The sequence below is a fragment of the Podarcis pityusensis genome (assembly GCF_964106645.2).
Source record: "Podarcis pityusensis genome assembly, chromosome: 6".
NCBI lineage: Eukaryota > Metazoa > Chordata > Lepidosauria > Squamata > Lacertidae > Podarcis > Podarcis pityusensis.
This window is the reverse complement of record NC_138030.1, coordinates 3,659,376-3,676,530: the sequence shown is the minus strand read 5'-3', so window position 1 is coordinate 3,676,530 and position 17,155 is coordinate 3,659,376. Positions and strand designations below refer to the sequence as shown.

The following is a 17,155-nucleotide window of genomic DNA, read 5'->3' as shown; positions in this document are numbered from 1 at the left end:
AGGTTACACACTCTGCTAACTGAGAAATAGTACCTCAGATTAAGAACTTTGTTTCAGGATGAGAACAGAAATCGTGCTCCGGCAGCGTGAAAGCAGCAGGAGGCCCCATTAGCTAAAGTGGTGCTTCAAGTTAAGAACAGTTTCAGGTTAAGAACGGACCTCCGGAACGAATTAAGTACTTAACCCGAGGTACCACTGTACCTGCAACCCACCCCCAAAATTGCTAGCTTCAATTTTCAGAAGCAGTTGAAAAATCAAAAGCACAAAACCTGAAAGCGCTAAATTTATTTTAGAGTGCAAGGATAAGCATAATGCAACCATCTTTGAGCACCTTCCTCAAATACAAAAGAAAACGCTTGGGGGCACAAACCATTTTGAATAATCTTGTGAATTGCGATGTTACATGTTTCCATTTCATGCAGATCACAATCTCACTTTGTGTGCCTTTTCCTTGGCAAACTTTGTCATCACCAGCTCCTTCGGGTCAAGCGCAGGCGGCTTGGGCACATGCTCAGCTGATAGATTTGCCAAACCGACTAATCCCCCTTGCAACATTCTTAAACGTAAGCCAGTTCTGCAAGCTCGAGCTTTGCGTTCCCCACTTGCCACTGATGCTGGAAGTGCGCGGAGGCTCCGTAGGGCAGCAGAAACATCTGGCACTTTATCCAGGAGCTTTTGTCGTGGCACGAAGAGAGGTTTTCCTAGCGCAGCGGCAGCATGGACTTTGGAAGTCTTCGTGCTGCTGCTGTTAAGTTCACAGGACTGGTAAAACAAAAACTAACCTGTATGAAACTGTGCCCACCCCTCGGAGGTCTGTGCCCGAGGCGGATGCCTAGTTGGCCTGACGATAGCACAGCCTCTGCCCATCATTGCTGCTGTTTTTCACCTTCCTTGAGTGTTTCTGCACAGCTGGAAGGTGCCCTGGAACTCTGACAATTCCTCTTATTTTCCTGGGAGAAGGATGGAGAGAGGAGTGTGCAAGTGTGGGTAGAAACTAGCCTACATTTGTTGCCCACTCCACTTTTGTTCCTGGCCCCTGCTCACTTCCAGTGCCGGATTTATGTATAAGCTAAACAAGCTACAGGACGCGGGTGGTGCTGTGGGTTAAACCACAGGGCCTAGGACTTGCCGATCAGAAGGTCGGTGGTTCGAATCCCCGCGACGGGGTGAGCTCCCGTTGCTTGGTCCCTGCTCCTGCCAACCTAGCAGTTCAAAAGCACGTCAAAGTGCAAGTAGATAAATAGGTATCACTCTGGCGGGAAGGTAAACGGCGTTTCCGTGCGCTGCTCTGGTTCGCCAGAAGCGGCTTAGTCATGCTGGCCACATGACCCAGAAGCTGTACGCCGGCTCCCTCAGCCAATAAAGCAAGATAAGCGCCGCAACCCCAGAGTCTGCCACGACTGGACCTAATGGTCAGGGGTCCCTTTACCTTTAAACAAGCTACAGCTTAGGGCCCCACTCTCTTGGGGGCCCCCAAAAAAATTAAAGGGGAAAAAAACACCTGGATGTACATTTCCAAAATATAAGATAAAAAACAAATAAAATAAAACCTACATTATTTCATGTTATAGCAAGTTATTATTTCATGTTATAGCAAGTTTCTAGAGATTAGATTGGTAAATTGTGTTTCTAAAGGAACTTTTGTTATTGCCAAATGCCAATGTGTTTGCATTATTAAGTTTGTTATGAATAAAAAAAAATCATTTTAAGTTAGAGCTTAATAATTATTTCACTATCAATATACTTCTTAATTGTATTTCACTATTAATACTTCTTTTTTATTGTATTTCAGTCGAACAATTACTTTGATAAAATACATATTTTGTTATGTGCAAATGGCTTCAGATACCTGTTAGCTCCATCAATTACCAGAGAGCATATATTCAACACAAAAAACAGTGACAATTTGTTGTTGACAAAGGACAGCTGGACATAGGAAGGGTCCCATTACCTTCAGGAGCTTAGGGCCTCATCAAACCTAAATCCGGCCCAGATCACCTCTGACATGTGGCCCCTGGAACGTTGGTTAGAAGGCAATGCGGGCCCCGGCCTGAAAAAGCTTCCCCATTTCTGGTGCTAAAGGGTAGAGTTCTGCCCTGAGCCCTCTAAGTTAGCCTGGCTCCCTTAAGGGGTTAGAAGATGCTGTTTTGCCAGCGTTGCCATGAGGCTATATCTTCAGTCTGGCCGGCTTACGCCCATAAAATGGGCATCTTGCGTCCTTTTCCTCAGGCAGCAAAACATCTTGAGCAGGGGTAGGCAACCTAAGGCCCAGGGACCAAATGTGGCCCAATCGCTTTCTCAATCTGGCCCGTAGACGGTCTGGGAATCAGCGTGTTTTTACATGAGTAGAATGTGTCATTTTATTTAAAATGTATCTCTGGGTTATTTGTGGGGCATAGGAATTCGTTCATATTTTTTTCCCAAAATATAGTCCGGCCCCCCACATGGTCTGAGGGACGGTGGACCGGCCCACGGCTGAAAAAGGGTGCTGACCCCTGATCTTGAGCCTGGCTTGACCATGAGCTAGTGCAGGCACTTGCACTGCCCCCATGAGGAACAGCACTCTGCACATGCTCAGAAGCACAGTCTCCCTTAGGGCTACTTCCACTTTCAGCATCAAGACCTGTCAGTGATAAGAGCAACATGTCTCAGATGCAGTCCTCAACGTACTAACACCGGACTGATTTATTTTTATTATTGTTACATTTATACCCTGACTTTTTTCCTCCAGGGGAGCTCAAGGTGGATGCGCGGTTCTCCTCCTCTGCATTCCTCACAACAGCCCTGTGAGGTAGGTCAGGCTATCTAAATAGTACACTTTCCCACCACATAAAAACATAAGAGGCTTTTGGATCAGACCAGAGGCCCATCTCGCCCAGTATCCTGTTCTCAGAGCGGCCAATCAAATGTCCCAAAGGGAAACCTGAACTCAGGACCCAAATGCAACAGCAACTCTCCACTCCTGTGGTTTCCAGAAATCGGTATTTGGAAACATTGGTGTCTCCAGATGTGGAGGCAGAGCAAGGAGCCGTAATAATAATAATAATAATAATAATAATAATGATAAATTTTATTTATACCCCGCCCTCCCCGGCCAGAGCTGGGCTCAGGGCAGCTAACACCAGTAAAATTACAGTAAAAGCATAATGGGGCGGGACCCAATTTAAAATACAAATTAAAATGCAATTTAAAATGCAGCCTCATTTTAAAAGTAGCCCATAAATCAAAACCAGAAGGGGAGGGAAACATAAGGGTCAGACCGAGTCCAAACCAAACGCCAGGCGGAACAGCTCTGTCTTGCAGGCTCTGCGGAAAGATGTCGGGTCCCGCAGGGCCCTGGTCTCTTGTGACAGAGCGTTCCACCAAGTCGGGGCCAGTACTGAAAAGGCCCTGGCCCTAGTTGAGACCAATCTAACCACCTTGTGACTTGGGATCTCCAAAGTGTTGTCATTTGTGGACCTTAAGGTCCTCCGCGGGGGATACCAGGAGAGGCGGTCCGTAGGTACCATTCTCCATGAATCTGTCCAATCCTCTCTTAAAGCCATCGGTGTCGGTGGCCCTTGCTGCCCCCTGCTGCAGCGAGTTCCGCAGATACCACCTGAAATCCTTGTAAGTGGAGATGACAAGAGCTTTTTCACATGCAAAGCCACCGAGTTGCGTGGGGTCTGGTGCTCGGGTCTATATGTCTGCATCCCCTTGCCTCCCTCGCGTTTTACTTTGCATAGCCCGCGGAATTAAAGAGAGAATTGCAAACGCGCATAGGTAAATTCTGCTCCTGGCCGCTTCCTCCTTGCCAAAGGATCTCTCCGTGCCGCCTCTGCAAGTCAAGCGCCACCATCGCCGGCTTGTCTGGCTTAGACTTTTGGCAGGCAAACGGCCCGGGAGCGCCTCCCACCCACTTTAAAATGCTCAAATATAGAAACCCTCTTGGAACCGACTGTGAGGGCGCTCAGCCAGCCTCGCAGCGCTCCGCGGAGTCACGCGCAAGAAAAGCCACCTCTCCAAATTGGTCAAGCTGCTAGTCCTGGCTGAGGCCACTGCCTGCACCCTTCGCCCTCCTCTCCGGCTTACCCGGCTGGGCTGCGCGTCCTTCCCAGGCTCTGCACCCTTCGGAGTTAACCCTTCCCGCGCCGGTTCGCCCTGGCCTTCGCCCTGAAGCATGACTCGCATAGTTATAGGACCATCACCTGCCGAGCCTCCGCGCGCAATTACGCACAGGGCAGCCGGAGCGGGAGGAAGGAGCGCAGGAGGGGGCGAGAGGCATAGTCCCCTCCAGGAAGCCAGCGGACGCAAATCATGTTTCTTCCTCCCCGGGGGCGCGGACGGGAGGCGGACGCGCGCCTGGCCCTGAAACTGACACCAACACCAGGGCTCTCGCCAGCAAGGGGTGGGACAGGGAGCCTCTGGCAGGCGACGAGGCGCGGAGGAAAGGGGTGGATGAAGGCTGTCCGGTGGGGGACGGGCAGTTGTCCGTCTTGGAGCCGCCTGCCTGCCGGCTTCGCTTTGTTGCAAGAAGTCTTGTTGTTGTTTAGTCGTGTCCGACTCTTCGTGACCCCCTGGACCAGAGCACGCCCGGCACTCCTGTCTTCCATTGCCTCCCGCAGTTTGGTCAAACTCATGTGCGTAGCTTCGAGAACACTGTCCAACCATCTCGTCCTCTGTCGTCCCCTTCTCCTTGTGCCCTCCATCTTTCCCAACATCAGGGTCTTTTCCAGGGAGTCTTCTCTTCTCATGAGGTGGCCAAAGTCTTGGAGCCTCAGCTTCAGGATCTGTCCTTCCAGTGAGCACTCAGGGCTGATTTCCTTCAGAATGGATAGGTTTGATCTTCTTGCAGTCCATGGGACTCTCCAGAGTCTCCTCCAGCACCAGAATTCAAAAGCATCAATTCTTCGGCGATCAGCAAGAAGTCTAAGGTGCCATAAATAAAATGCAAACACACATGGAGAAGTGCGTAAACCGCATGTCTGAAATAGTACAGAGAGTGATACAACAGGGAGGTTTGTCTCCTAGAAACCCCCCCAACCCCACCCCTCAGGTCATGGTAGCAGGAAATTCCTGGAAACTCGCCCCTCTGCAAACCGGTTTGACAAGTGTCTGTTGCGTGGCCAAGCTGAACTGTCAAATGAGCACAAATCTATGTCTGAATGTTGCAGGCCTTTGGCTTCAGGAGCCAAGGTGTTCACCATTTCCAAAGGATGTTTCAGACAGGAAGGGCAATTCTCAGGTGTCATCAGGCATCTTGACAGACAGACTTGTAAAGACGTGGGAGAAACATGAACTCTGAGCACAAACTGATTTACATGCACAACCCGTTGGGTGATGTATCTGTGACGTTTCGCAACTCGCTTTTGTTCTGGCCTGTCGCAACACATAAGCAACAAAGATAAAAACAGCTATAGCATTGCTCCTTGGGTTGCCTCGGTTTGTTTTCTCTGATCGATTAGCGGGCCTCGGTGGAGATTTGGGCTGTAAAAGCCAACCTGGGTTTTTTTAGAACAGCTTGGACGTCTCCAAAAGGCTTGCAAGTTGAATCGAGGAAATGGACCAGCGTCCGCACAGGAAACTGACCCAGAGAAAGGAGCGTGTCCGAGGAAACTGATAAGAGGAAAGAAGAGGCGTTGGGGCTTTCCGTTGTTTTGTACCGTTCAGCACACACGCCGCTGTTTGTCTCTTGGATGGAAGTTGTTTGTGTGCCCTCTGCACGATTCGCTCCTGGATCTCTAGCTAGGAACATTTTCCCCCTGGGGGGGGGCAAGGACCTCCTGCATTACAAACACATCTAATGTCCACAACTTCCCCCAAAGAATCCTGGGAGCTGTCCTGCTGGGAACTGCAACTCTGTAAAGAGGAAACTAGAGTTTCCAGGATTATTTTGGAGAAGTCTTGAGCTTTAAATGTGCATTAGGTAAAGGTAAAGGGACCCCTGACCATTAGGTCCAGTCGCGGCTGACTCTGGGGTTGCGGCGCTCATCTCGCTTTACTGGCTGAAGGAGCTGGCGTACAGCTTCCAGGTCATGTGGCCAGCATGACTAAGCCGCTTCTGGCGAACCAGAGCAGCGCATGGAAATGCCGTTTACCTTCCCGCCGGAGTGGTACCTATTTATCTACTTGCACTTTGACGTGCTTTTGAACTGCTAGGTTGGCAGGAGCAGGGACCGAGCAACGGGAGCTCACCCCGTCGCGGGGATTGGAACTGCCGACCTTCTGATCGGCAAGTCCTAGGCTCTGTGGTTTAACCTTTAAATGTGTGCCTGGCCAGGAAAAGCTGAGAAAGGCAGAGAGGTTGGTGGATGAGGCCTTCATTATTTTAGAAACCTTGATCTTCTTATAAACATGAAGGAACATGACAAGCGAGTGATATGAGATGTGCTTATTCCATTTCTATCCAACTCTGTTTCCAATAAATTCAAGGAAGCATTCAGATCTCTGCCTGCAAACCAGTTTTGCCTCCCAATACCCTTGTGAAATAGTAAGAAAGCGATTGGCCAAACTCAGCCTTTCCCCCAAAGCAGGCTGTTTCCAGATGTTCCCATCTGCCCTTGCTGTAGTCAGGCACATCTGGAAACCACCCGCTTTGGGGAACGGCTGACCAAAAGTCACCCACTGTGCGCAGGGTGGCTGAAGCCCAAACTACATGTTATGCGGTTGAATGTTGGCACATTCCCTTTAAACTTTTCTCAATGAACTGTGGGGAATGACCTTGCCTAACTGGTTTTTATTGGCAGCCGGTTAGTCTCTCCAGCATCAACTGGACCTTCTGAAAGTTGTTAAAGGATGCCAAGCAAATCTTTGCTTTGCAATGGTCTTTTGAAAACCACATCAGTGGCGCAGAGGGAGTTTCACAAAGCAGCCCAGATGGGCAGTTGCCCACATCAGCTCTGAATCCTTCCTCCCGCCCCCTACCCTATAAAAAAAGCATCATTCAGAACAGTGGTTTGCAAGACACACCACTGGCATCCATCTGTCTCGGGAGACAACGGAGGAGTGCACCTTTGGGAGTGAAGTTAAACTGTTGGAAGTTGCAGCACCTGCTGTGGCTGCAGAGACCGATAAAGGAGAGACATGTTTTGTTGCAGCTAGGGCAGATGAAGGCATCTGATTGTGCTACTGCAGATGCACCATGGCATTTCTGCTCTCGCACTCCTCCAAGCAGTCATTTCTCCTCTGGTCACTACTATGGATACACAGCCAGACTGGCTCCAAGCACTGCAAGGGGTTCCCACACGGCAGAGTTGATGTTGCCAGCATCCATGGCACACTGGCAGACACCCTTGTTATTAAGAGTTAGGCATACCAGAAGAGAGCCTGCTGGATGAGGCCAACGGCCCATCTAGTCCAGCATCCTGTTCTCACACTGGCCAGCCAGATATCCATTATGGGAAATGCACAAGCAGGATCTTAGCCCAAGAGCGACTTTCCCCTGCTGTGGTTTCTGTTAGAATTCCTGCTCCGTGATGCAGTCATGGGATTTTTGTCTTTCACATGACGGTGTATGCTTTGACTCCACCGAGTGGGAAGTGACGGAGACAGGATGTTTGTGTTACTGTGTTCCGTGAAGTGGGACTATTGTCCTTGGTTCTTTTTCTCTTTGCTGTCTGACGCTAGAGAGAGAGGGAGCCATGTTGCAGTGCTCCGTGTGTGTTTATATGTCAATAAAGTAGATTAGCCAAAATGCTGAGTTGCTGAGGTCTGTTATGTGAGTTGCACAAACTCTGCGGATCCCTAAGTGTACCGGTGTCGGTTGGCATCAGTCGCTGCTGTTCGGGCTGAAGAAAGCTTTTGAAGCTCCTGAACGAAAGACCAGGATGGAGAAAACATGCCAGTGGGGCATGTGTCTCTGCCAGGGTCCTACTCGAGTGTAGGCTGATCTCCTGTGTGCTGGTCCCGGGGGGGGGGTTTACCGTGCGGCGTGGTCTGAGTCCGGTCCTAGGTCAAGGGTATGGAGGCTATCCGTCAAGGGCGAAGCGGGTTCCAAGGCAAGGAGCCGGGCATGGTCAGGAACCCTGGAAGAGCAGGACAGGGTGCTGGCAGGAACAGGTTACCAACGATGTTGCTCCCGCAACCTAGGACTGGGTTGACTGGCCTTTATCTCCTCTGAGGCCAGGGGCGGCCCTGGTCCACAGATGACTCGCCTCTCCTGGCCTTAGAGCGAGCACTCCTCCTGAGAGAACTTAGTTCCCTCCGCCTCTCTGCCCTGAGCCTCTGCAGCTCCGGAGAGGCTGGAGGGTTACTGGACCCAGAGGCAACCTCACCTTCCCCTGACAGGGCTGGGAGAGGAGCACCTGCAGGCAATGGGTCCTCCATCACCTCCGGAGCAAGAGCGGATTCAGCTGGTGTCTGCTCCTGAGGATGCGGTCAGCTGGTACTGGAGGTGGGGACTCCTGTGCAGGCTGGGATTCCTCAGGTTCAGCCTCTGAATCAGACTCCCAGGCCATCACATCCTGACAGTTTCCAGCAACTGGTATTCAGAAGCATACCAGAACCAGCCTGCCTAGTAGCCATCGAGAGTCCTCCTCTATGAATTTGTCTAATCCTCTTTTAAAGCCATCCAAGTTGGTAACCATCACTGCCTCTTCTGAGGGGGGGAGCGCTCCATAGTTTACGTTTTGCACGAAACCCCCAATTTGGGGACTGTGTCTCCCCCCCATTTTCCTGCCCTGACAGCCTCATTGCTTCAGAGATTCAGCCGCTACATTGGAGAAAAAGGCCTCCCTCCTTCCTCCACTCTATCAGGGGTTAATCCGATGATTGTTTTTCAAATCCCCATCTTGCAAGGTGAGTCATAACAGTTCCCTGATTATAGTGCCAGAGGCTGAGTCAGCAAGCCTTTGTCTTCCTGGCTCAGTTTTGTTCTGCGTGACTAACAGGGACGCCCACCAGCTTCATCTCTGCATCCCAGATGACTCCCACCCGTCCTGCAGAGAGAGGATGGTCTGGTCTGCCATGCCTTCTCCAACGTGGTGCCCAGCAGATGCTCTGGACTATGATTCCCAGGGGTCACAACCATTGTGGTTGAATCCTGACGAGAAAGAAGTACTGTTCTTGGGGGACGGGGTGGGCAGGTGTGGAGGACTCCCTGATCCTGAATGGGGTAACTGTGCCCCTGAAGGACCAGGTGTGCAGCCTGGGAGTCATTTTGGACGCACAGCTGTCCATGGAGATGCAGGTCAATTCTGTGTCCAGGGCAGCTGTCTACCAGCTCCATCTGGTACACAGGATGAGACCCTACCTGCCTACAGACTGTCTTGCCAGAGTGGTGCATGCTGTGGTTATCTCTCGCTTGGACTACTGCAATGCACTCTATGTGGGGCTACCTTTGAAGGTGACTCGGAAACTACAACTAATCCAGAATGCGGCAGCTAGACTGGTGACTGGGGGCAGCCGCCGAGACCACGTAACACCGGTCTTGAAAGACCGACATTGGCTCCTAGTACATTTCCGAGCACAATTCAAAGTGTTGGTGTTGACCTTGAAAGCCCTAAATGGCCTTGGCCCAGTAGACCTGAAGGAGTGTCTCCACCTCCACCGTTCTGCCCAGACACTGAGGTCCAGCGCCGAGGACCTTCTGGCAGTTCCCTCACTGCAAGAAGCCAAGTTACAGGGAACCAAGCAGAGGGCCTTCTCGGTAGTGGCACCCATCCTGTGGAACGCCCTCCCACCAGATGTCAAAGAGATAAACAACTACCTGACATTTAGAAAACATCTGAAGGCAGCCCTGTTCAGGGTAGTTTTTAAAGTGTGACATTTTTATGTATTTTTAATCTTTGTTGGAAGCCGCCCACAGTGGCTGAGGAAACCCATCCAGATGGGCAGGGTACAAATAATAAGTTGTTGTTGTTGTTGTTGTTGTTATCTTAGGGGCTCTACTCTGGATTTGTGAAGGGTTTACTCCTTTGCCCTTTCTTCTCTGAAAGATGTCCCCACAAGTCAGTGGCAGTAGACTGGCAGCAGTGCTCTAGAGTTCCAGGACCATCAAGTGCCTGGGCATGCAGGAATGTTTTCCCATTCTGGAGGAGACAAACGCATCTCACCAGCGAAGGGAACCACCACTGAGAAGGCCCTGTCATGGGTCAGGACCAGCCGAGAAGCACCCAACAACAACAGGGCCTCCATTGAGTAAGGTAGAGCCCAAGATTGTTCAGAGAACAGGAGCCACAAGCCCTGCTTCTTCAACTGCTTTGCCCCTTCACTCTTTCATGGGCGAAGGAAAATGCCTTTAAACATCCCGAGATATTTTGCCAACACCAGAGGATCAGCGGCAGGGGAATCATAAGTGACTTTGCAACTTATAAAGCAGCACGGTATGCGTTGGCAGCTAAGAAGATCAGGAGAAAAGAACTAGATAAAATAGCGGTCAATTGAAAAGGTGATTCGGACATTTATGCTGGCACATTTTACCTGAGAACCCCCTGCTATTCTATGGTATGCAACAAATATGGGGCCTAGGACCCACGTACCTATGGGATCGCCTCTCCTGGTTTGCCCCGTGGAGGACCTTAAGGTCCACAAATGACAACATTTTGGAGGTCCCAGGTCTTAACTAGGGCCAGGGCCTTTTCAGCACTGGCCCCGACTTGGTGGAACGCTCTGTCCCAAGAGACTAGGGCCCTGCAGGAATTGACATCTTTCCGCAGGGCCTGCAAGATGGAGCTGTTCCGCCTGGCCTTTGGTTTGGAATCAGTCTGACCCTTATGTTGCCCTCCCCTTATGGTTGATCTATGGGCTACTTTTAAAATGAAACTGCATTTTAAATTGCATTTTAACCTGTATTTTAAATTGGTCCCGTCCCCCCCGCTTATGTTTTCGCTGTAATTTTACTGGTGTTAGCTGCCTTGAGCCCGGCTCTGGCCGGGGAGGGCGGGGTATAAATAAAATTTATTATTATTAAATAATTTTTAGGAGACGTGATCGTGGTTTATTGTATCTGCAGTGCCTGATGTTTTTATGGTTATTATTGCTTTTCTTTTTGTTCCCTTTGTGAATGATGCCATGGCCTTCGGCTAGTGCAATAAAGTTGATGATGATGATGAAGTGAGTTTTTGGGTTATGAGATCTTCAGAGGGTCTTCTCTCTATCCCACCACCCACACATTCCCACTCGCTGGGGACACAAGAGAAGGCCTTCTTGGTGGTAGCTACTCCCAGACAACTTTGGTATTCCCTCCCTAGAGAAGACAGACTGGCTCCCTCCCTGTTGCCCTTTTAATGAAAAGGCCGGCGCCATGCTGTTTTTAATTATACTTACATGCATATGATATACCTATGTATATGTATATCTATAGCTGTTTATCTCTACTAGTGTTTAATTGGTTTTTAATCATTGTTTTCTCCACCCCTATGCTTTTAGCTGTTCATATTTAATCTGTAAACAGCTCTGAGTCTCTGTGAAGGAAAAAGGAGGGGTATTAATGAATATATAAATAATAACTCAGGCAGTTCCAGGGAAGCCCCAGGACCCAGAACTCTACAATTCTATGAATAGGGTGGGCTATGAAAACACACATCTCAGGTGCCATGAAAAGCCTTCTTATACAGCTTTACTTGGAAGTGAATCCCACTAATGGGGCTTACTCCAAAGTAACTGCATGGGATCTTAACCGTTCACTATCCCATCTCTTGTGCATTTTAATAGGATGTACAGAAAAAGAAAAAGGAACAAGATGTTCCTCCCCGACTGAATTTCAATATTTATCAGAGTTGGAGCCAAGGATGTCTTGCAGTTAAGGGAGAAGGGATTTTAAACAAAAACAAAAAACTCAGCCTCCAAGGTAGATCACAGCTCAAGAATGCAGCAGTGGAATTGCACCAGTGAAGGATTAATTAAACAGTTTCGCTGAGGTCGTTGAGAGGCAGGGAAGCCGCCAGCTAGCTGAGGTTGTGATGCCAACCGAAACAGCCCAAGCCTGTGAGTTGCTGGCATTCTTGGCACTGAACTTTGAAAAAGCCGGTTAGTACCTGCCAGGCTGCACTCATCCAAAACAGTTCAAAAAACAAACAAACCTCACAGCTGTCCATTCGGCTACAGGCTACCCCAATCTCTGGGTTGTGAGAGACTTCAAGGGGTCGTGTGCTTTCCCAGGGTTCAGTTTCCTTGGACTGAAGGTCAGCGGAGACTGCAGTGTCATTAGGCTATATGGCTTGATGTGCACATCTACGCCACCTGAGCATAGGGTGGAGGGGCTTGCAGCTTCAACAGCCCCATAGATCTTGCTTCCCCAATAGCTTTCCAGGGGAGCCCCGAAGTCCAGCACAGAGCAAGACATGTATCTGTAACCAACTGTAGCCAACAAATTACGCTAGTAGGACTACGTTTTGTAAGGAGAAACATACGAAGTGTTACAAAGTAGAAAAAGATATTGGTTATGAGTTTGAAATGTAATAGGGAAAATAAGAAATGCATACTAAGAGATTAGACTGGAAAATTTTCAGACAGGATTGATGGAAGTAAAAAAAAATTGAATAAGATGTAAAAATATGTTTAATTACTGTTGAAAATGATATGATAAAACACACACACACACACACACACACACACACACACATATATATAAAAGCTGCCTTATACTGAGCCTGACAGTAAGAGCTGTTCAACAGTGGAACGGACTCCCTTTGGGGGTTGGACTAGATGTCCTTTGAGGGTCCCAACTCTACAGTCCTATGATTCTATGAGTCAGACTTGCAGGTCCATCCAGCTCAGTATTGTCAACCGCTGACTGGCAACAACTCTCCAGGGTTTCAGACAGGGGATGTGCCCAGCCCATCCCAGAGATGCCAGGATTCGAACTTGCATCCAGATCAGATAACGGAGTGTGGAGTGCCAGCTCTTCCCCGCCCTTCAGCGCTTTGGTTTCCTCAGAGGTTGGCAGCCCTGTTTTGCACACTTCCTCACGGCAAACTCCAGCAACCGGTCCGGCTCCAGAGCTCCTGGATGATACACTTCCTTGGGATTTCACCTCCGAGGTCGAGGCCAGGAGAGCGAGGGCTCACTCTCGTAAACAGCGGGCAGCAAAACAGAGACTGGCCTGTGCTCCACTTCAGACGGCCTCCAAACAGCCAATCTAGAAAACTAAAACATCAGGAAGATGGCTTGGCGAAAGTCCTTCTTCCCAGCAGGCTTATTCCAGGGGGTTATCGGCCAGTCCATGGGCAGAGGCATTCGACGAGGCCGCCCCTCTCTATTAACCAGCAATCAGCTGAAGTGGTACAGTCCAGACACACATTCTGCGCTTAGGCAGGAAAAACCAGATGCACAAATATAAGATGAGGGACACCTGGCTTGCTAGCAGTACATGGGATCTAGGGGGCTTAGGAGACCACAAGCTGAACATGAGTCAACAGTGTGATGCAGCAGCAAAAAAAGAGAATGCTATTCTAGGCCTCATCAACAGAAGTCCAGAAAGTCCAGATCAAAGGAAGTAATACTACCACTGTATTCTGCCTTGGTCAGACCATACCTGGAATACTGTGTCCAGTTCTGGGTGCCACAATTTAGGAAGGACGTTGACAAGCTGGAAGGTGTGCAGAGGAGGGCAACCAAGATGATCAAGGGTCTGGAAGCCAAGACTTAGGAGGAATAGTTGAGGGGCTGCGTATGTTTAACGTGGAAAGAGAGCCAGTGTGGTGTAGTGGTTAAGAGCGGTAGTCTCGTAATCTGGGGAACCAGGTTCGCGTCTCCGCTCCTCCACATGCAGCTGCTGGGTGATCTTGGGCTAGTCACACTTCTCTGAAGTCTCTCAGCCCCACTCACCTCACAGAGTGTTTGTTGTGGGGGAGGAAGGGAAAGGAGAATGTTAGCCGCTTTGAGACTCCTTGGATAGTGATAAACCGGGATATCAAATCCAAAACTCTTCTTCTCTTCTTCTTCTTCTTCTGGAAAATAGGAGACTGGGAGGAGGGAGTTATGAGAGCCATCTTCAAATATCTCATGGGCTGTCACATGGAGCAAGCTTGTTTTCTCCAGCTCCGTAGGGTAGGTCTCAAAACAATGTCTTCAAGTTACAAGAAAGGAGATTCTGACTAAACAGGAATTTTCTTAGGGTAACAGCTATTTCAGTGGAATGGTCTCCCTTTGGAGGTGGTGGGCTCTCCTTCCTTGGAGGTTTTTAAGTAGAGGTTGGATGACCATCTGTCATGGATGGTTTAGCTGAGATTCCTATATTGCTGGGGGCTGGACTAGATGACCCCTGGGGTCCCTTCCAACTCTACGATTCCCTGTTTACCACCTCACATGCTTCTTTGGGTAAACCAAACCACGGATTTTGTTTGGAAAATCCGAGGTTACTTCCAGGATGCTCACTTACCGAGCATTCACCCTGATCCGTTTGCAGAGAGGTTACATGACGTTGTGTCAAACCAAGTGCCATCCCACACTTTCCCGTCAATTTTCTCATGGCAGAAAAGTCCAGGTTTGGCGATGAGCTTGTTTGAGGCTCATAACGCCTTTCGTTTGCTGCGAAAAAACGCTTTTAATTCCACAGCTTGAAGGCATGTGGCTGAAAATCACCCCAAAATAACATCAGCCTGGAAGTGCCTGAGACCCCTCTATCACTACCCAGGTTTTTAAAATACATAGCAAGGTGCAAAAGAGGGATTTTCCAAGTTCCCCAGAAGACGGTGGCTAATCCAACTTAACGCATTACAAAGATCAAAAAAGGTTCTCAACCAGCCCCACTTATTTTAATGGTCCAATGTTCTCCAGACTGCACTCCCTTCAACCAGACTTTGAAATCAATTAAATATAATTACAAAAATGGTAGCGCGTTGGAAGCCACTAAGCATTCAAAGGCCAAAATTATTATGTCCCTGACATTTGATTTTGGGAGGTCAGAATTTTTCAAGTGCTGCCTGAGGCTTACATTTTGGTATTGCTTTTAGATGCAACAATTTCGGATTAAGGACAGCGTAAAAACCGGGGGGGGGGGGTGTCGGGGGGCAGCAGGAGAGCTGCAACGAAATATCCCCCCCCCCCGTTTTGTTGGCATGAATCATGAAAGTTCAAAACACGCTCTAAATAAAATGAGGGTTTTGCACTTTCGGAAATCCAAATGCTGCTGCCCCCGTTTCCATAGTTGCACAAGCAAGGCTGTTTCCAGGAGAATATGGCGTGCTCAGAACTTCTGTCGAGTGGGAGAGCATCAGCCCATTTCTGGAATAAATGCATTTAAGACCAGGCTGTCGCGAAACGGTCTAGGTTTCACTCCCTTCCTCCTCTCCTTCCTGCTTCTTAAATGTTCTTCTTATAGTGGCATGCAGGACACAAACACCAGAACACACTTCCACTTCCAGCAACTGGTGGAGATTTGTGCACCTCCCACCCACCAGGGTTTCAATCCGTTTTGGGAATATTCTCCATAATCACACATTGCTGGGGGGGAAAGGAGCCCCAAATGCAGAAAGAACAGCCCTCTTGAAACACAGAGGCGGCATCGAGATTTGTTTGCAAGGAAAGCAAAGAGCAGCATCTTCAAAAAACTACACAAACCCTTCTTGCAATTCCACCTTTGCTCAAGTCCTGCCTCAGTGCGCCAGCGCCACCCTTGGGCAGAAACCGGGAACTGCAATCCCTCATTACCTGCTAGGGCCCATTGAAGCTGTTCCATCTGCCACATTGGTGAGAAACTGATCCCTCTTGGGGTGGCAGCACCCACACTTTGGAACTCCCTATCGCCATTAGGCAAGGATCTGCTGAAAACTCTCCAGGCACATAATTCAGACTTGTTTTGAAACCGTTAATTTGATCTGCCTTTTATTTAATGTAATATATTCATTGATTTGGTGCAGTTATATATCCTTCCTACCACCCCTGAGGAGCTCAAGGTGGTGTAGATGATTTTCCTTCTCATCTTATCCCCACAAAAGGGGGTGAGGAGAGCCCATCTGCACCACCCTGAGCTCCTCGGAGGAAGTACGGAATGCAGACAGCCAAGCAAAATACACCTGGCCACGGCCACCTGCCTAAAAACAGGTACAGGTGAACCATGCTGTCAATTATTGTAGTGGGAAGTGTATGTGGGGCACCTGTTAAGTTGGTTTTGACATTTCCCCTCCTCCTCCTCCTGACATTTTGACATCTCGGTTGAGAAAGAGACATAAGTAACATTATTGAGTTAGGGTAACGGTGAACCGAGAACTTCTTTACAGTGGTACCTCGCAAGACGAATGCCTCGGAAGATGAAAAACTCGCAAGAAGAAAGAGTTTTTCGTTTTTTGAGTTGCTTCGCAAGACGAATTTCCCTATGAGCTTGCTTCGCAAGACGAAAACGTCTTGCAAGTTTGTTTCCTTTTTCTTAAAACCGCTTGAAGAGGTGCAGTTGCGACTTGACCGTGCTTCGCAAGACGAAAAATTCGCAAGACGAAAAAACTCGCAGAATGAATTTCGTCTTGCGAGGCACCACTGTATTCAAATTCCACAAGCACATTGCCCCAGTCCTCATCATCTGAGGCCGTTCTTTGTGTGCCTCCTCTATGAGAGGTCTGGAGGGCAGCAACACAACAGGGCCTTTTCTGCAGTGGCTCCCTGTTTGTGGGATGCTCTCCCCAGATACACTTGCCTGGTGCCTTCATTATACATCTTTATGCACCAGGCAAAAACGTTTCTCTTCAACCAGGCCTTGGGCTGATTAATATTCCACGGCCTTTTAAATGTGTTTGCGAGTGGGCTGGGGTCGTTGTTTTGTTTTGAGCTATTTATTTTGTGCTTTTATCCTGCACTTTCATCTTGTGAACCACCTCGAGATCTTTGGATGAAGGACGGTATATAAATTTAACAAATAATAAAAATAACCAGTGCGACAACCAAGGGCTGCCAAGCACTTTGCTGAGCTAGAGAACCAGCCAACAGACGACTCTTTTCTGAAGTCAGCTCCGGAAGTCAGCCCCCATACGTACGAAACGTCCACTGCCAAACTGCCCTGCCCTGTACCCAGGGCAGTTGCAAGAGCCCTTCCCTGTTCCTTCCTCCACTGGAGGCAGCTCCCCCCCCCCCCCATGAAGTGAATGGGGACATTTGCCTGTGCAGGAATCCCGTCCTGTAAGATTATTGTGCCTGCTATAACTCAGGCCTGGACCACCACTGCAGCAGTGGCAGAGCGGCGTCCTACCACTCTGGAAGCAGAAATGGGGTTTTTGAATGTTCCTGCCTCTTATAACGACTCCCT

At 49.1% G+C, this 17,155-nt stretch overlaps 1 protein-coding gene across 4 annotated transcripts in view; it reads right to left on the bottom strand.

Moving 5' to 3' along the window:
* LOC308480001 (sodium-dependent lysophosphatidylcholine symporter 1-B-like) overlaps positions 1-5,586 on the bottom strand; it is a 44,245-nt gene extending 38,659 nt beyond the window's left edge. For 2 of the 4 annotated variants that reach the window (XM_081011183.1, XM_081011184.1), the window contains exon 1: positions 4,072-5,586. In XM_081011183.1, the coding sequence (XP_080867309.1) occupies positions 4,072-4,650 (579 nt within the window). In that variant the 5' untranslated portion in view covers positions 4,651-5,586. The remainder of the gene's footprint in view (positions 1-4,071) is intronic. The other 2 variants (XM_081011187.1, XM_081011185.1) reach the window with 1 other exon arrangement.
* Between the last annotated feature and the right edge of the window lie 11,569 nt (positions 5,587-17,155).